This window comes from Stegostoma tigrinum, chromosome 27, assembly GCF_030684315.1.
Source record: "Stegostoma tigrinum isolate sSteTig4 chromosome 27, sSteTig4.hap1, whole genome shotgun sequence".
Lineage (NCBI taxonomy): Eukaryota > Metazoa > Chordata > Chondrichthyes > Orectolobiformes > Stegostomatidae > Stegostoma > Stegostoma tigrinum.
Genome location: NC_081380.1, coordinates 13656466 through 13676844, shown reverse-complemented (window position 1 = coordinate 13676844; position 20379 = coordinate 13656466). Strand labels below are relative to the sequence as shown.

At 39.5% G+C, this 20379-nt stretch overlaps 1 protein-coding gene across 3 annotated transcripts in view; it reads left to right on the top strand.

Annotated features, from left to right (window-relative positions):
• Positions 1-20379, top strand: part of baz1b (bromodomain adjacent to zinc finger domain, 1B) — a 91842-nt gene that overhangs the window by 29074 nt on the left and 42389 nt on the right. For 2 of the 3 annotated variants that reach the window (XM_048557126.2, XM_048557127.2), the window contains 2 exons: positions 12506-14445; positions 16527-16654. In XM_048557126.2, the coding sequence (XP_048413083.1) occupies positions 12506-14445; positions 16527-16654 (2068 nt within the window). Of the gene's footprint in view, positions 1-6154; positions 6249-12505; positions 14446-16526; positions 16655-20379 lie in introns of those variants that run through there. The other variant, XM_048557128.2, reaches the window with a different exon arrangement.

Genomic DNA, 20379 nt, shown 5'->3' with positions numbered 1-20379 from the left:
ACCATTGTTACTGGGGAAAAAGAAAGGGAATATGCAGGAGTAACTGGTGATTATTTCAATAATTTGGACATTGGATTTGAAGGAAGATTCATTTGTTTTAGTTGATTTCATGTGCCAGCCAAGAAGACATGTGTAACAGATACCTCAGTATTTTATTCTATTTAGAACTACTAATTGAACTGTCAGTTAGGTTAACTAATCCTTTATACGGAAAGATGATAGTTGCCTCAATAGTTTAATTGCCATAAGAATCTAGATGTGCTAGAATTGCTCCTTGCTTCTAGTCTAGTATTGCACAGATTTAATGTCTTCAGCTGGGATGATTTCTCTTTTACAAAATCATGTTGACGCTGCTTGATTGCCTTAAACTTTTCAAAGTGCTATTGTGTCCTTAAACATCTTAGACAGCTTATGACGTCTTTTCTGTGACAAATGTTAACCTGGCTCTGATTTTGGCCTGTGATTTTCAGCTTTCTATCCTATTCCTTTTTATTTCTATTCTAATGGAACTTAGCCTGAAGGTAGAAAATTTTGGAAAATTAAAACTAACACCTCTACTCCCTCACTAGTTATTTATTTTAAGACCTCCTCAGGATCTGGTTTCTTGTCTGCTCAGAACTCCACAGTTTTCCTGATCATTGTAAATCAAGAAAGCTACAGTCATTTTTTGGAATATTACTTGTAATCACTGTGGTGTCAATAGATGCAAAATACCTATCTGATTTGTCTGTCACTCCCTTACTTCGATTATCAATTCCTCACATTCACTTTCTGTGTTGTGATCATTCACTTTTTTCACGTTTTTTTAAATGTCTGCAGACTGCTAGCAATATTTTTGGCTAGCTTTCTGTCCTTTTAAGTTCTCCTTTATAGTTGAAGTTAGTTCTTCCAGTTTGAATGCTTGTATGATAACAGATGAGCATTTCAACTTGTGCCAAAGAATAGTTAAAACTCCTTCCCCACATCAACCTTCTACTGCAGGTGGATATGCATGCATATCAGATGAGGAACGTGTTAGGCTTGCTGTGATGTCCTTTATGCTGACTTAGCTGAGACAAGGAGATTGATTGCAGAAAGAAGTTGATGCCTTCAAGAGCCGAGGAGAAGTGAAAATTGGAAGTTTTTCCTGAAGTAGCGATACATCAGAAAATGGAAGGGAGGGAGGAACTCAGCAAACTCTCAGTCACTACAAAAATAGTACTGAGTAAATTGTTCGAGCTGCGGCCTGTCAATGTCCAGTTCTGATGGACTTCATTTCTGGGTCAAAAGAAAAATGGTGTTCGGTTAGCTTAGTTGGCTGGTTTGCCATGCGGAGTGGCACCGACAGTACAGGTTCAATTCCCGTACTAGCTGAGGTTCTCATGAAGGTTCCGCTTGCTCAGTCTCACCCTTCACCTGAGGCATGGTCATCCTCAGGTTAAAATCACCACCAGTTGTCCGTCTCCCTCACTAAGGAGAGAGCAGCCTTATAGTCCTCTCCAGGCAACTTTACTTTAAAAGAAGTGGCCGGTGAGATAGTTGATACATGGTTTTAATTCTCCAAAGCATAATTCTCTACTGGGATGGCCCCAGTAGGTTGGAAGTTAGAAAATATAATTCCTTTTTTCAAAAAGGGGGACAGAAAGCAAGACGCTATGGGCAGTTCACTTAACACCTGTTGAAGGGAAATTGTTCAAAGCTGTTATTAAAGAACATGTAGTTGGATGCTTGGGTAAGTAGAATGTAATCAGGTTTTGTGAAAGAGAAATTGTGTTTGACCAATCTGTTGGAGTTCTTTGAGGAGATAATGTGTTGTGAATATACTGAGGTTACCTTTCCAGAAGACATTTGATAATGTCAAAAATTATTGTGAAAAAGCTAATGGTGTAGGAGGTAGCATATTGTCATGGAGAGAACATTGGCTGGCAAATAAGAAGCAGAAGATAAATTGGTCTGTTCTAGGATGGCAAGTTGCAAAAAGGGTGCGATATTACAAGAATTGGTACTGGGACCATAATGTTTACAATTTGGACATACCTCAGATTAAATGATGGGAGATATGGCTGCAAGATTTACTGACAACAGAAGGATTGGTAGAAAAAATATTAGGAAGAGGTAAAGAGGCTACAAAAAGACGGGTTTTCTGAGTGGACAATCGTGTGATTAATAAGGCAGAAGACCGTAATATATCTGAACTGGTTGCTTAAAATACTTAGGGAATGGCTTCAGACATAGTAGTTAGTTGTAGATTTTGGAGCAGCTGTAATGTATTCATAAGGCCATAGGAACGGGAGTTTTGCCCCTTGAGCTTTCTCTGTCGTTCAGTAGGATCATACCTGATCCAACATTGTTCGTGTCCATGTTCCTACCCTTTCCCTGTTATGTTTGGTTCCCCTACTGATCAAGAATCTGTTTATCTTAGCCTCAAATATACACAAGGATTCTACTCCCTCGATATTTTCGATAGAAACAAGTTCCAAACACACAACCCTCTGAGAGAAGAAGTTCCTCCTCAGCTCTGTTTTAAATTGGCACCTCTCTAATCTGAGACTACGCCCTTTAGTCCTAGACTCTCCCATGAGGAAAAATATCCTCTTAGCACTAATGCTGTCAAGCCCTTTAAGAAACCTATATATTTTAACGAGACCACCTTTTCATTCTTCGAAGCACCAATTGTTATGGATCAGACCAGAACTCTTTGCTCTCCCCCCACCCCGCCCCCAATAAATCAAGGAGATAGCCTAGACCCGAACTTTTTATATTTATTTAAAGACAAGTGTAAGGTGCTGTGTTCCATATGTGATTGGATTAGTCCATTACTAGGCTTTAGTCAAAACACGCTTTATTCACGTGAGGCAGTTAAAACACAAAAAAACTGAACTGACATAATTTAACTCTATTGAAATACTATAAAATAATGTATTACTTAACCACTAATCATCAACTGTTCCAATATAGGCAGCGCCCCATAAACACAATTTAGCAAAACAGTTAAAGTTCTCATACGCTGCATGTCTCCAGTTCAGCAGAATGAAATTCGAGAAAAATGGCCTGCATCTTCTTATTTCTCACCTAAAACTCCAGCAACAGTGAACTCAAGCTGTTAGCTTGGCAGCAACAGAAACCTTGTTACTAATTGAAAGCAAATCTTAAAAATATTCCTGGATCTCTATAAGCCCTGACCCCGCCCACTCATGTTTCTTTTGTCTAATTTAAAAAACAACACCCAGGGAGAATTCACAAGCTGTTTACCAACTAATTGCCTGTCTGAAGCAGACTCCCAGCGTCATTGTGGCAACACCTCTCTGCAAGAGGAACAGCGCAGAACACATCTCTCTTAAAGGCACAGGACTGTCACACCAGTGAGTAGAGTCCCAACCTGTTTAACCTTTGCTCACAAGGCAGATTGCTCCCCTTCTCTCCCCACTATGCTCCCCTTCCCACCCCAAACTGGGCATCACCCGAATGAACTTTCTGTTGAACTGCCTCCAATGAAATAATAGCTTCCCTTCAGTATGGAGACCAAAAGTACCCATAGTACTCCAAATGTAGTTACACCAGCACCCTGTACAGTTGCATTAAGACTTCCCTACTTTTATACTCCAACCCCATTGAAATAAGGGCTGACATTCCATTAGCCTTTCTGAATACCTGCTGCACCTGTGTTTCATGTATAAGTACACTCAAGTCCTTTTGATTTGCAGCTTTCTGCAATTTTTCTCCATTTAAATAGTATTGTGTTCTTTTAGTTCTCTTTTCGAGAATGGACAACTATACTCAATTTACTGACTTTATGCCCGCTTACTAAACCTATCAGTCTCTCTGTAAACTGTTTGTATTCCTCTTGCAATTGCTTTTCCACGTTTTTAGATTAGGTGCAAATTTGGCAATTGTACTTTGCATTCTCCGTCAATGTCATTAATGTATATTGTAAACAGTTGCGGTCTCAGCATCTGATGTCTGTAGAAACCCCCTGGCCGTAGGTTGCCAACCTGAAAAAGAACCAAAAGGTGAAATTGTTACAGTGATAGTAGGAACTGCCAATGTTGGAGCATCTGAGATAACATGGTGTGAAGTTGGGTGAACACAGCTGCTTGGCCTGCTGTGTTCATCCAGCTTCACAAAAGGTGAAATTGTCTATTTTGATTGAAATTTTTAAAAAATCTAAATGGTGAGAAATTGTAATGCTGTGAGATGCAGCGAGATCAAGATAGCCTTGTGCATGAATTGCAAAACATTAGTATTCAGGTACTGCAGGTAAAGGAGAAAGAGAACAGGATGCAGTAAATAATGACAAGGGGAAGGTAGGGAGGTTTTGCTTCAGTTACACAGGGCGCTGGTGAGACCACACAGCATTGGTCTCTTTATTTAAGGAAGGATATCATAGTGTCCTGCGGCATGGAAACAGGCTCTTTGGCTCAATTCATCCATGTTGACCAGGTTTCCTAAACTGAACCAGTCATGTTTGCCTGTGTTTGGCCCATATCCGTCTATACCTTTCCTATTCATGTGCCTACCTAAATGTCTTTTAAATGTTGTAACTGCACTTACATCAACTTCTTCGTCTGGGAGCTTGCTCCATACACGTACTGCCCTGTGCGAGAAAAAGTTACCCCTCAGGTTCCTTTTAACTCTTTTCCTTCTCACTTTAAACCTATGCTGTCTAGCTTTGGACTCTCCTATCCTGGGAAAAAGACCTTGGCTATCCATGTTATCTAAGACCCTCATGATTTTATGAACCTCTCTGAGGTCATTCATCAGCCTTCTGTGCTCAAGGGGAGAAAGAAGTCCCAGCCTATCCAGTCTCTGCTTATAATTCAAACCTTCCAGTCTTGATAACATCCTTGTAAATCCTTTTTGCATCTTTCCTGGTAATAACAACTTTCTTTAGCAGGATGACCTAAATTGTATGCAGTACTTCAAATATGGCCTTACTAATGTCTTGAATAGCTATGCAAGAATTCCAATTTCTGTATTCAGTGCTTTGACCAATGTAGGCAAGCATACCAAATGCTGCTTTCACCACACTATCTACCAGTGACATCACTTACAGGAACTATGTACCTACATCGCTAGGTCTCTGTGTTCGACAGCATTCCACAGGGCGCTGACGTTAACTATGTAAGTCCAGCCCTGGCTCATCTTACCAAAATGCAGAGCCTCGCATTTATCTGCATTAAAGTCCATCTGCCATTTGTTGCCCAGGTATTTCAGAGGTCTGTTAGACTAATGTGTGGAAGGGAAAGATGGATGTTACTTTATGAAGAAAGCTGGACAGGCTAGGTTTCTATCTGCTTGAGAGAATCTAGAACCGGGATCAAAGTTTTAAAAGTCAAGAGTCACATGGTGATGGCCTAGTGGTATTATCACTGGACTGTTAATCCAGCGACCCAGATAATGTTCTGAGTACGCAGGTTCAAATCCTGCGGCAGCAGATGGTGAAGTTTGAATTCAATAAATATCTGAAATTAAGAATCTAATGACGGTGAATCCATTGCTGATTGTTGGAAAAACCCATCTGGTTCACTAATGTCCATTAGGTGAGCAAACTACCATCCTTACCTTGTCTGGCCTGTGTGTGACTCCAGACCCACAGCAATGTGGTTGACTCTTAACTGCCCTGTGCGTAATAAATGCTGCTTAGCCAGTGACGCCCTCATCCCGTGAATGAATTTTTAAAAAAAATTTGAGTTGAAGAGATTTTTTTTCTATCAGCCATTCTTCTTTGGAACTCTCTTCCAGAAAAGGTGGAGTAAATAGTGCCCTTGGATATTTTTAAGGCAGGGATGAATAGATTCTTGTTAAGCAAGGGTGTGAAAAGGTCATTGGGGATAGGTGGGAATATAAATTTAAGTGATGATCAGATCAACCATGATCTTGTTGAATAGTAGTGCAGACACAAGGTGCTGAATTGCCTACTCTTAATCCTAAAATGTATGTTTATATGTATGGAATGCAAATAAAATTGTATAAAATGACAGAATATCAGAGTCAGGGGAATTTATGTACAATTTTTTTTCTAAAACAGCTTACTTTATGGATTGCATTTCTGAAAGAGATTCTGATGCTCTGACGTGCCCGAAATAGTTCTCTATGCAAGCAATGACGTTATCAGTCTGTGGTGACATCATCATCATCTGATTGTGGCCGGGAGTCGATAACGGACTCCCACACACTCATCCTGCAGTTGCTATCCTGTCAGCAAATTCATGGAGTATCCTAGCTTTTCTCCTGTAAACCAGTTTCTGACTGTCATAAAGAGAGTGGGGGTAAGGATTTTAAACTAGAGATTATAATGGAGTAATGGAGTCAGAAATTATAGGAGATTGGAGTATATGTGCTTAACTGAGAACAGTCAAGAGTTAATTGAGGCTGGATATTCTGCTGCTGAAGAGCTGTTTGAGAGTGTGTGTTTCTCTACTTAAGAATATTTTGGCCTTGGCTTAGTAGTAGCAATAAAATGTGGCGTCTTTGGTCTGTGGGAGAACTGTGCATTGTAGTGGCGTATGTTCTGACTGCTTGTTTTTCATATAAATCCCAATGTCTGAATTTAGATCACTTGTTATTTTCATCTTGTAGAAATGAGTCCAACGAGCAGGAGAGAATATCATGGTTCTGATTTTCTCAAATGTTCTGTGTGAGAGGACTGTATTTAATTACTTATTGGTCACCTACATCCCACCCACACTTTGTTTTACTCATAGTTGGGCATCAGTTTAAATGAAAATTCACAATTCTTGGCCTTTGATTCAACTTCTAATCAGGATGATTTTTTTTGGCCAACCTTTTGCTTGACCCTCCACAAACTTATCACCGAGTTAGCTGCTCACATGTGGACAGAGGTAGAGGATTTTGGACAGTTACTCCAGCATAAACAGTATTTTAGACAAACTTCAGATAGTTCTGTTTCAGATCTTGCGTGGTATTATTTGGGGTAAGTAGAAGGGTGCAATTGCTTGCATTTATAAAGTGCTTTTACTTTAGACATAATCCTAAGCTCCTTTACAGAGACTGGAAAAAAATAATTACGACTATAAAGCTGTCATAATGGGTTATGATTCATTTACATGAAAAATTGTGAAAGACCAAAAGTGTTACCAGCCCAATACGTTATTGCTTAGTATAATGCATGCAACTTAATTTTGAAATATTTTTAATCAACTTATTCTGACATGTTATGACACCTGTCTGTGGAACATGGGACCAAGTCCAGACCTTCAGTTATTGAGGTAGGGACCCTACCACTGTGCCACAAGACCCCTCCTCTTAATTTAGATGATCACTGATCTGCTGAAAAAACGTAACTTTCAAACTTCAAAATATGATTGGTGATCAAGTATTGTTTCATGTACTTATCTTCTGACAGTGTGGATTAATACATTTATTTGTCAGAAGTAAGTAATTATTTGCTGATATTGCTAATAGAACATTGTTAATTTCCAAATACAATTATATCTTTGGCTGGAAAGTTGGCTTTTAGAAGTGACTGGATCAGTGTAAATCAGACCTCGGGAAGAGGAATGTGCCTTGTAGAAATTCACTGCATCTTGAAGGGAGCTCAGAAAGGCAGGAAATGAGTAGTTGAAGTATTTACAAAGCAACAAAATGCAGTTTAAAAGGAAACAAGTAATCAGGAAAGCAAATGGAATGTTGGCATTCATTTCAAAGAGAGTGGAGTACAAAAATAAGGAGGTCCTGCTAAACTATACAAGGTATTTGTCAGACCACACCCTAAAATACTGTGAACCTTTTTGGTTCCATTATCTAAGAAAAATATACTGGCCTTGGAGGTAATCCAGAGAAGATTCATGAGGTTGATTTTGGGTACAGAGGGACTGTCTTATAGGGAAAGGTTAATTAGGCTGGGTTTGTATTTGGAACAATGAGAACCGACGTTATTAAAACAGATTCTTGGGGGACTTGGCAGGCCAGATGTGAAGAGGTTGTTTCCCCACGTGGGAGCATGTAGGACCAGAGGGCATAATCTCAGAACAAGGGGTTCTACATTTAAGACTGTGATGGGGAAGAATTTTTTTTGAACGTAGTGAATCTCTTGGAATTCTTCACCAAAGAGGGTTGTCAAGGCTGGGCTATTTTGTTCAAGACTGAGATAGACAGATTTCTAATTATTAAGGAAATTGAAGCTTATGGAGCTAGAGCTCATAAATAGATTTGAGGATTATAAAATCAGCAATGATCTCTCTGAATGACAGCAGAATTGATAGACTGAATGGTCTACTTTTGCTTCTATGTCTTATGGCCTTATAGTGGGGAAAAAAGGATGGTACTGGACTGAGCAGAATACATGACATTTATTTGGAGAATAATCATGTTTAAGCAAAATATTTTCACAGATCATCTGCCTAAATGCCTTTTGGTTGCACCCCTCTTCCCCCTTAGTAAAGCTCATCTTGATATTGAACTGTTGTAATGCTGTGATTTAGAAATTCAAAAGCGCTTTTTTTATCTTGCACTTACTGGCAGCCTAATAGTTAAATTATCTGTTCGTATCTCTAGATAGTTCAGTCTCCATAGTGACTGCATTGTCACTGCCAACATTCTTGTTTACTGGGCCTTGGCCTCAAGTTTCTTTGTTTTTTGCTATTTCTTAATAAATCTATTAAGGGTATTTAGCTATTTTAAGTGGAAAATTAAGTTGCGTCACTTATTTGATTTTAAAATTTCTATATTGTTCTATAAAAATACAAAAGTATTGCTTGGCAAGCACCTGCCTGTCCTACTGATATTGATTGTTGAATAATAATAGTAGCAACAGTTTGCATTTTGAAGTGCTTTTTAATGTAAAAGAAAATGCTTCAGTTATTTTATAGAGAGGGGAAAAGTAGTGCTAAGCCAAAGATGGAGACTGCAAAAATTGAGTAAAAGCTTGGTAGTTCTTAAAGAAGGTGACTGAAAGCCTTAAAGGAGGAAAGAGAGAAATGTTGGGGCTGGTGGAGAGAAGTAGCATCTGCAGTCGGGTAAGGGTGAAGGAAGTTCCATTGGCAGTGTATATTTTACAAAAGAGGAATATGGTCGTTGAAGCATTTAGTGTTAGGAAATCAAGTTTCAGATATTGTACTTGAGGTCTTGGGGAAACTTGCAGACCAATTTAGTCTGTAAAGACTTGGAGTGGGTCTGTGATTTGAAGCAGAATACGATCTCCCATTCGAGATGAACATGAGAAATTTCTTCTTAGAGGGTCTTGAATTCTGTGATAGAGAATAACAGATTAAATTAAAGTAATGTCAGTGAATTGTTAAATTCTTGAATGATCAGGGAATCAAAGAGTAGACAGGAAAGTGAAGTTGAGACCTGTTCAATCATAGTCTAACCAAATGGCGCAATGACATGAGTGATGAAATGGCCTACTCATTCTAATTTTTGTGTATATTTCTGTGAGGTGAAGAGTTTTGTGTGAGTTGAAGTTTTGAAATTTTGTTTATCTGCTAGGACATTAGTTGAAGTGGCTCGGTTTAAGCCAAATACAACCAATGACACAGAATCTGTGGCAAGTACTGTAAATGTGGTTTTTGGACAAAGATGTACTTGAGTAATGGTTTGATGGCTGTTGACCAATCCACTGTCAATATAATAGTGAAATGATAATTGTTGGAATGTAGTCAGCTCACACACATTAAAACTGAGCCACCTGTCTTTGCGTCCCATGGCAATATCACTTATATAGTTCAGGGAGAAGTGGATGAGGTAAGTAGTTGTTCATAGAGGTTCAGTGACTGAAAAATAGGTAGATAAGAATGTGACCAATAGATAGCATTCTGAATGATTTGCAAACCAGTGATATTTCACGTGATGGCTAAGTCAGCTGTGTCACAGTCTGTAGTGTGTTTGTGGAGGGATACCATTGTGCTCACAGCCACAAAGGATTGTGACTTTGGCTAATGTTGTTTTTGGTTTTGAAGACTGAAACAGTTGCAGGAAAAGTGGGCATTGACTTGGGTGATAATAGTGTTGCGATTTTGGAGAGAAATTCAGCTTTCAAGATATATGAATATACAATTTTATGATTTGTGTTATGAGAATTTGTATTTAGGAATTAAAATTTTAAAATACAATTTTAATAAAAATTGTTGTTTTGAGAAGCTAGTAAACAAATCCAGAGTAATTGTTTTCTAAGGGTAGTCTACTTAATAAGGTTAAGAGCTAGAAGTGGAAGAACACTAACTAAAGGATGACCTCTCTGTGAGGTTCTTGGTAACGAAATGCCTACACCTAATCTCAATAAGGAGTTAAATTAATAATATGCTTTTCCAGAACAAAGCAGTGGTTTGAGAGTAGGGGATAACTAACTTAAATGTCTATCAGGGACATTCCAAGTATGCCACATTTTGTGGGGGTAGATTATCTATAGATTTTTTTTTAAGGGTCTGCTTGCGGCATAGTGGTAGTATCCCTAACTCTGAACTGAGAGGCCTAGGTTCAAGTCCCACCTGCTTCACAGGTGTGTAATTGTACTGAAAAGGTTGATTAGAAAAATACATTAAATTATCAAAAACTAGAGGGCCTCTTGTAGTACAGCCATAGTGTCCCTACCCCTGAACCTAAAGATCTGGCTTCAAGTCCTACCTGCTCCAGAGGTGTGTAATAACCTCTCTGAGCAGGTTGGTTGGAAAAAAGGTTAGCTGTAGATTCACTGCTTTTGTGGCACATTGTTAGTGTTCCCACCTTTAGGCCAGGAGGTCGGGGTTCAAGTCCCACCTGCTCCAGCAATGTGTAATAATGTTTGAGCAGGTTGGTTTGAAAGTATCATTGTTTATATATGTAGGGCATTTATGTGAAGTTGTTCTGTCCAAACCACTGAACTAAGAGGCTCAGGTTGAGGTCCCACCTCGCCAGCGGATTAAGGGTTTTCCTGTTTTGAACAGGGTAGGGATGGTGCAAACAAATACAAAGCTGCAAAAACTTGGTAGGTCTGAATGCATCTGTGGAGAAACCAAGTTGATACTTTGAATCCAGTACTACTACTTCAGACTGAAAGGGGTTGGAAAATGTATTTTTATGTACTTTGTCAGAGGTGGAAGAGGGCTGCAAGGTAGAGGTTCTGTGCCAGACAAAAAGTGGTGGTGAAAGGGAAAAAGAGAGGTGTAAAATGGTTTAAAAAGTAAAGTGTGAAAGGGAGAGAATAGATCCTCTCTAATAGAAGCAAAGTTAACAAGCCAAAGCTGTGGGTGTTGGGAGGGTGGGAAGAGGAGAGAGATTTTCAACATTTAGTCCTCAAAGCTGTAAAATGTCTAAGCAAGTGCAGTTCCTCAAACTTGTGTTTTGTGCGTTATTGGAATATTACAGCAGGCCCACAACAGGAAATGTTAGAATGAGAGCAAGGTGATTTATTGAACTGAAGGTTGTGGCCAGTACCATGGACATAGTGGAGATGTTCTGCAAAATGATCATTCAGACTGCGATTGAACTTGCCACTGTAAAGGAAGGCACATTATGAGCAGCAAATACAGTAGATCGGGTTGAAAGAAGTACTAGAAAAAAATGCTGCTTCGTTTAGAAATGTTTTTGGGACTTTAGTCAGGGAAGAAGTGAATGGGCAAGTGTTATAGCTACAACGATTGTATGACAATGATACATGGGGAATGAAGAAGTATAAGGGGTGATGGTGGATTGACCAGGGTGCCACAGACGGAATCGTCCCTGCAGAATGCTGCTGAGAGGGGAAGATGTGTTTGGTATGGTGATGGTGCTGTTTTGAAAGATGGGTAACAGTAGACAAAGCAATTTTCAGTTGTGACTAGCCCTGGAACTGGGAAAGGAAGTTGAGTGGCTAGTAGCTGAAAGGCAATTGGTTTAAATGATTAGTATGGTCTCAAGGAGAAGAACGCTTTTGGAAGGGAGTGTTGTGGGAGGGAAAGTGGGACAGGAGCTAAGATGGAGAACCAAAGTGTCAAAAGTGAATGGGAGAGGTTTGGCTGATTTGAAATGCCTGGCAGAACAGATTGGCTTCCTCCTTTGTCGTAAAGGAAGGCCATGACTTCTCTTCCTTATAATAATAAAAGCAAAGTACTTCAGATGTTGGAGGTCTGAAATGAAAAGAGAAAATATTAGATAAGCTTGTCAGGTTTAGTAGCATCTTTGGAGAAGGAAACAATTAGCATTTGAAGTCCAGTATGTTGCTCCAGTTTCAAGAAAAAGTCACTCTGGGCTCGAAGCACTGAAGCAGTTTCTCTCTCCTTAGATGCTGCTGAGTTTCTCCAGCGGCTTGTTTTTATTTAGAATTATATCTGTTTATGGATAACTAAACCTGTTGAGCATTATCCTTTTGCCTTAAGCAAGCAGACGATGAGGATCATAAAGGCAGTAATTAGGATGGAATAGAGTATTGGAATTATCCCTATTCTGAGTTCATTTAAGTGAGCATTGCACATTTGTAATATACATAATTTCAAGTTTTTTTCAATAATTGTTTGAAATGAACAATTCATGACTTATTGTTTCTGCCGTGTGTTGTATTATATAAGCTTGGCCATTGCTACATAATAAAATATTTTTGCATTTGTTTCAGTACATGATTCATAACCCTGTTGTGAACTTAGGAAAAAGGAAAAGTACTGTCTCACCAGAAGGTAAAACCTCAAAAAAAACAAAAGGAGATGGGGACCCTAGCAAAGAGAAAAATAAGAAGCGGAAGAATGGTAGCAAAGAGAAGCTTTCTCGGAACCCTCCTTTGAGCCCAACATTATGGGGTCATGTGCATGTGAAAAAGGCAATGAATGGGACTGGAACGGCATACAATTCCAAAAGGTCGCCAGAACAAGAACTGGAAGAAGTAATGAAGATTGTAACACCAACCAAATTGAACACCAACTTCCACATTCCCAAAAAGTGCTCCAGTGCTGCTCGGAACTTAAAAAAGCTGCAAGCTAAGGATAAAGTGAACAAAAAAGAGAAATCCAAGAACAAGGCTAAGTTGCTGAATGGGCAGAAGTCAGCAGGAAATAGCAAATCTCCAAAAAAGAGTCTGAAAACTCCAAAGTTGAAGATGAAACAGATGACGCTTTTTGAGATGGCAAAATCCAATACATCCAAGACTGGAAAATCCCCAAAGGGTGTTGGAGGAGCCTCAAGATCTATGTCTAAACCTCAGAAATACCTGCCACCTTTGGCCTTACAATTCCTTCGATATTACAAAGATAATAAGGGAAAGGAGGAGAAGAAAGGTGCAGTGTCTGCATTCATCACCCGGGTGGCCAAAGTGCTTTCTGCTGAAGAACGTGCTCGTCTACCAGAGGAAGTTGGTGATCTTGTTCAGAAACGTTATGAGATATTGGAGCACAAGAGGAAATGGGCAATGATGACTCTAGAAGAAAGAGCAGATTATCACAAAAAAAAGCGTGAAGAGCTAAGGAAAAAACTAAAGGAAAAAGCTAAAGAACGGCGGGAGAAGGAGATGCAATTAAAACTGGAAAAACAGAAGAGATTTGAAGATCAGACTCTTGCGGGAAAGAGCTTACCTGCACTTAAGCTGGTTGATACACCTGAAGGGCTTCCAAACACACTTTTTGGTGATGTTGCTATGGTGGTCGAGTTCCTCAGTTGTTATGCTGGTCTGCTAATGCCAGATGACCAGTATCCAATTACTGCAGTCTCCTTGATGGAAGCACTGACCTCTGAAAAGCGAGGTTTCCTCTATTTGAATAGAGTTCTGTTGATTCTCCTTCAAACTTTGCTGCAAGATGAAATTGCAGAAGACTACAGAGAATTGGGGATGAAGCTTTCTGAAATCCCTCTTACCTTGCACTCTGCTTCAGAGCTAGTTCGGCTCTGCATGCGCAAGTCAGATGTACAAAATGAAAGTGAAGCATCAGAAATGAATGAAGACAGCAAAGATTCTATGGGATTTGAAGATAATGAAGTTGCAGATGAATTACTGGATAAGTTGGAAACTTCTGAGTTTTTTGAACTGACCCCAGAAGAGAAAGTAAAGATTTTATCAGCGCTCTGCCATCGGATTCTGATGACATACTCTGTTCAGGATCACATGGAGGATTCACAGCATAAATCTGCAGAGCTGTGGAAGGAGAGACTGGCCATGCAAAAAGAAGAAAATGATCGGAAGAAGGCAGAAAAGCAAAAGAAAAAAGAGATGGAGGCAAAAAAGAAAGAGCCAGAAAACAACAAAATGGGTGACAAGAAAAAGCTAGAGAAGAAGGAATTTGATAAGAAGCTAGAAGTGGACAAAGGTGGAAATGATTTGTTAACTGACGTCAATGGCAGTGAAGACCTCATTAGTGCAATTAAGAGCAGGCGATTGATGGCATTGCAGGCTAAAAAAGAGAAAGAAGAGCGGGAAAAGCAAGAAAAAGAAAGGATGGAGAAGGAGGTGGAAGTAGAAAAGATTCGTAAACACAAAGCAGCAGCCGAGAAGGCCTTTCAGGAGGGAATTGCAAAAGCCAAGCTTGTCTTGCATCGATCACCGTTGGGCACAGACCGTAACCACAACAGGTATGTATGGTTTCTCCTTTCAAAAAAAAGTCTAGCTGTTTTTATTTGGCTTCTGTCAAAGTCGCACCCAATTCCATGGTGAAAAATAGTTGGCTTTTTAGGTTTTTTAAAAAATGTTATCATAACCGCAAGGAGCTAAAACAGAAGCCCTTTCTGTTCAAGTGGACTTAACTTTTCATTATATTCATGAATGCTCATGAATTCAGATTCCTACTGCTTTTATACTGCCATCTGATGGGAAAAGAATAGCTATTGTGCTCCTGACCACTTGAGGTTTCTCAAAACTCAATAAAATGTTAACTAAATGAATTGAACAGATGGTTACCCAACCATCTGATTCATAACAGGAGAGGAAATTTAATTCTTTGACCTCGGACACCCTTGCATTGAGCAGCTTGCAGTATGTTGATCCCGCCCAATAGGTGGGAGCACACATTCAAGTTTCAATAAGCTGTTATTGGTGAATTGAAGAAATGATTCCTGAAGGTTTGGTAAATTGATGTAGTGGGGAAGAGGTCTGGCACAGAGAAGAGCAGCACTCCTGGAGCAATAAATAAAAAATTTTGAACACATTTTGTATTCTGTTCCTTGATTCTCTTCCTTCTGTGTTACCCTGAGCAAGAGGGTAACACTTGCTCACGCCTGTGGTTAAAATTGCAGTTTGGCCTCACACAAAACGAAGGTGGTTATGGTTGTTAATCGCCTCAGTCCTGGAAGGGTTTCTCAAGGTAGTGTTGTAGGTCTAACCAAAATTGGCTGCATCATCAATAACCTGGCCTCCATCTTAAGTTCAAAAATGGGAATGTTTGCTGGCAATTTGCTCAGTTTTTAATATCGTTCATGACTCCTCAGGGAAGTTGCCCACGTTTGTGTGTAGTGAAGCCTGGAAAACTTCAGGCTTGTGCCGAAAAGTGACAAATAACATTCATACCACACCATTGTCAGTTAATAATCATCTCCAATCAGAGAGAATCTGAACATCACTATCAATAAATCCCTAATCATCAATATTCTGAGCGTTACTATTGATCAGAAACTGCTTTAGAAATAAAACAAAGAACTGTGGATGCAGAAGATTTGAAACAAAAACAGAAATTGCTAGAGAAACTCAGCAAGTCTGGCAGTGACTGCAGATCTTTAACTCTTTCTTCCCACAGATACTGCTCGACCTGTTGAGTTTCTCCAGCAGTTTCTGTTTTTGTTTCAGCTTTGTAAGTGTTGGGCCTTCAGGAGCACATCAGTGGTTAGGAAATCTGACATAAGTAGCTCACCTCCTTACTTATCAATGCTTGTCCATTACCTGCAAGGTACAAATCAGGAATGTGATAGAATACTTTCTGCTTGCCTAGATTAATGCCACTTCAACAACACTGGGATCTTGACACCATTCTGAGTAAAGGAGCACACTTACTTGGCACTTAATCAACCACTTTCAATATTTACTACCTTTGCCTCTGATGCACAATGTCAGCAGTACATAGTATTGCACTGCAGCAACTTACCATGGCTCCTTTGTTGGCACCTTTACAATTAACGTAGAGGGAACGACAGAAACTGCTTAGGAATACCACCACGTACAGTTTCCCCTCCATGATCCATACAACCCTGACATGCCATTCCTTCACTATTGCTAAAGACCGTGTTCCTGGAACTCCCTAACAGTGCTTTAGGTGTACCCAGCCCAAATGCACACAGTAATTTAGGAGGACAGCTTATCACTACCACCTCAAAAACAGTTTGGGGTGGACAATTGGAAATGTACTATGCAGGAACTTGTAGTTGCTTTGCACTTTGGAATTGGGAGTACCCTTTGTGGAAAGTAACCACGTTTATCATTAGCTGGGTGAAGCTGAGAAGTAAAGGAATGTCAAAATTTTATTAATTCATTGCAAAAGCAAATTATGTTTGTGCAGTGGCTTGTAGGATGTTGCTCAATATTCTGTGTTCTTTCTTGAAAAATGTTAATTATTTCAAGCTGATGTTTCCATTATAGCAAAACATGTTAGAACAAAATGTTGGATCTTGGGTCGTATAGGGGCTTGCTTTCATCTAAACAGACTTGTGATTTATTTTTTCCGTAGATACTGGCTGTTTTCGGATCTGGTGCCTGGTCTGTACGTAGAGAAGGGTTGGGTGCATGATAGCATTGACTACAGCTTTACCATTCCTGAAGAATACACCCAACATGAAGAAGACCAGGATTCCAAAAGTAAACTGACAATCTTTTACTTTTAAAGTTGCCTCTAAACGTAGCTACCTCAATTCATTCAGTAAAATAACTGAGAAAGTCTATGGCAAAGGACATTGCCCTGTACCCTGAGTTTCCTGTGATACATCAGTAATAATGTTCTCAAATGTGCTTCATTAGCCATAAAGTGCTTTGTGATGGCTGATGTTGTGAAAAGTGCTATATGAATGCTGATCTCCCTTTACTCAAAATCAAGAAACCATTGTCTTAAAATGACAAAGGATATCAATTGTCCTTCTGGTCCAAGTGTTATATTCTGCAATATGGATTAGAATACCTGATGTTCATGCTAAAATTAGCCTCAGCAGCCAGGCAAGAAATAAAATGAGCTAGTTTCTCTTGCTTCTGGTTGCTTTCCTGTGATCTGAGTTTGAAAGTGCTTGTTTGGGTGTCAGATGAGCATACTTTTGCAAATGGAATTTACAGGCAAGAAACATTGAGATATTGGCACTTGTAGATCTGTATTCTCTGCCATCTGTCACCTAGGGGGCGCTGTCACCAGCTCTATACTGCTGGGCATTTATTTCTGTCTAGGTCTGCCTATGATTTTACATGGTAGAGCCAACATCAGTAAGAAAATAGACATTTTCTGGTCTCTCTCCTCCACTTCATAATTTCTTCCTTTGGCTTTAAATAACTTCTAAAGAGATCTTTTTAACTTTTAATTCTAAATATTGAACTTTATATCATTAATATATTACTAACACCTTTCATCCAAATAATTGGCCAGCCTGCAATGCTCACGTCCCTCAAATGAATATAAAAAATGGATAAATGCTTCTTTAAATGTGAAAAGGAAGAGAGAGTCCAAAATGAACATCGACCTCTTGGAGAATGAGGCTAGGGAAATAATGGGAAACTAGGAAATGGCAGAAGTGTTGATTAAGTACAGCAGTCTTTAATGTCAGATGACATTAATACCATTCTGAAAACAATAAATAATCAAAGAGTTGAAGTGTGAGGTTGGGGAAGAGTATAAATACACTATCAAAAGACTAAAAGCACTAAGGAAATTAATGGGGCTCAAAGCCGCTAAATACCTTGTACCTGATAGATTGCAATCTAAGTTATTAAAAGAAGTGGCCATAGAGATAGTGGATGCACTGATAGTCTTCCAAGAATCCTTCGGTTGTGACTAAGTCCCACAGACAGTTGGAAAACTGCTGGTGTAATTCCTTTATTCAAAAAGGGATGGTGACACAAAATCTAAAACTAAAGGCCAGTTAGCTTAACATCTGTTATTGGGAAAGTATTAGAGTTTATCATAAAATATGTAATAGCAGAACACTTAGAAAGACATAATCTAATAAAACAGCATGGCTTCGTGAAGGGAAAATCATGTCTGACACATTTACTTGAATTCCTTGAGTGGGTAACAAACAGGCTAACGAAAAGAGAAACAGACAATGCAACATGTTTGCACTTGCAAAAACTATTCGATAAGATACTTAAGAAAATAAGAGCTCATGGTTTTGGGAGTAGTATATTAGCATGGATAAAGGACTCACTAACAAATAGAAGACAGAAATTTGGGACGGGGACCATTTTCAGGATGGCAACCTGAAAGTAGTAGAATGTCATAGGAATCTATGCTGGGGCCACAATTATTTAGAATATATATTAATGATTTGAATGAAAGAAGTAAATGCATAATTGCCAAGACTGAGAGTGCGTCACAAGTAAGAGGAAGATGAAATAGTGAGGATGACAGTGTCTGCAGAAGAATATGTCAGGTTAAGTGAATTGGCAAAATGTGGCTGATAAAATTTAGTATGGGAAAATGAGGTTGTGCACTTTGGCAAGAAGAATAGAAGGGCTGAATATTGTGAAATGGGGAATGATTGCAGAAAGCTACAACGTAGAGAAATTTGAGGGCTCTTGCTACGTGTCAGAAAGCTAGCATATCCTAGTGTAATGTGTAACATATGCAAATTGACTTTTGGCCTTTACTTCAAAGGAAATAGCATTTTAAAATCAAGGTCCTGCTAGAACTATAAAGGCACCAATCACACCACACCTGGAATACTGTGAACAATTTTGGGCCCACAATCTAAAGAAAGAGATATTAGCATTTGATGCAGTCAGATGAGGTTTGCTGGGACAATCAGGATATGGGCTGATTTTCTTAAAAGGAGAAGTTGAATAGGTTGGACTTGTACCCGTTGGAGTTTAGAAGGTTGAGAATGTTATTGAAGCATACAAGATTCAACGAGGTCCTGACTGAGTCAATGTGGAGAGGTGGTTTTCTTTTGTGGGAGAGCCTAGGACCAGAAGGCGTCATCTCAAAGTAAGGGGCTGTCCGTTTAGGACACATGAGAAATTTTTTTGAGAATAACAAATCTTTGGAAATGTTTACCACAGTGTGTCAAAGCTCATGGGGCGATGCGGTGGCTCAGTAGTTAGCATTGCAGTCTCACAGCACCGCGGACCCAGGTTCGAATCCAGCCTCGGGATCGCATCAGTCTGTGTGGAGTTTGCACATTCTCCCCGTGCCTGCGTGGGTTTCCTCTGGGGACTCCGGTTTCCTCCCGCAGCCCAAAGATGTGCCCACTAGGTGGATTGGCCATGCTAAATTGCCGGTAGTGTTCAGGGGTGTGTGGGTTAAATGGGCCTGGGTGGGATGCTCCAAGGGGTGGTGTGGACTTGTTGGGCCGAAGGGCCTGTTTCCACACTATAGGGAATCTAATCTAATCATGGTAAATTTATTCAAGGCTGAGAGAGATTCTTAATCAGTAATAGAATCAAGGGTCATGGGGGTGAGTCAGGACAGTGGAATTGAGGATTATCAAATTAGCCATGATCACATTGAATAGAAAAGCAGGCTCAAAGAACCAATTACATACTACATCTCCAGCTCTCATATGCCTAAAGACAAAACACCTTTCCCTGAAATATGAAAATGCAAGAATCTGGTGAGAGTGTGTAACTGATATAAATTAGTCTTTGCAAAATGCATCATTGGGGAAATTAATGGGACTGAAAGTTTACGTCCCTGGGACACAGTGACTTTAGCAGTAACTATGTAAGAAATGGCACTAGAGATTGTGAAAGTTTTGGCGATCATTGTTCAAAATTTGCAACTCCACAGCAGTGCTTCTAGATTTGAAGTTTGCAAATATAACTCCCACTGTTTAAGAAAATAGCATTTATGTCTGACAAATCTTACAAGAGTTTTTTTTTGAAGACGTAACTGGCCATTTCAGTTTGGGGGAACCTGGATATCGTGCACTTGGTTATTCAGAAGGCTGTTGATAAAATCCCAAACAAATTGAGACACGTGGGATTAGAGGTACTGTACTAGCATCCTAGAAGCAGCGTTTAGAAATAAATGGGACATTCTCAGATTGACAAGCTGTGGCCAGTCAGAGTGCTGCAAGGATCAGTCTTGAGCCTCATCTTTTCCCCATTTATATCAATAGTTTAGATGTAGGTCTCAATTGTAATAATTGCAAGTTTATAGATAATTTAAATCTTGATGGGAATTTGAATTGCGAAGTGGTTGCAGAAAGGCTTCAAGGGGGTTTAAACAGGCTTAGTTGGAAACTGCATGCTGGATGGAATATGATCTGGTCAAGTGAGCTATCCACTTTGGTAGGAAGAACGGAAGTGCAGAGTATTTCTTAAAAGGTGAGAGATTAGAAGGTGTTATCATCCAAAGGGATCTGGGTGCCCTTGTTAATAAGTCA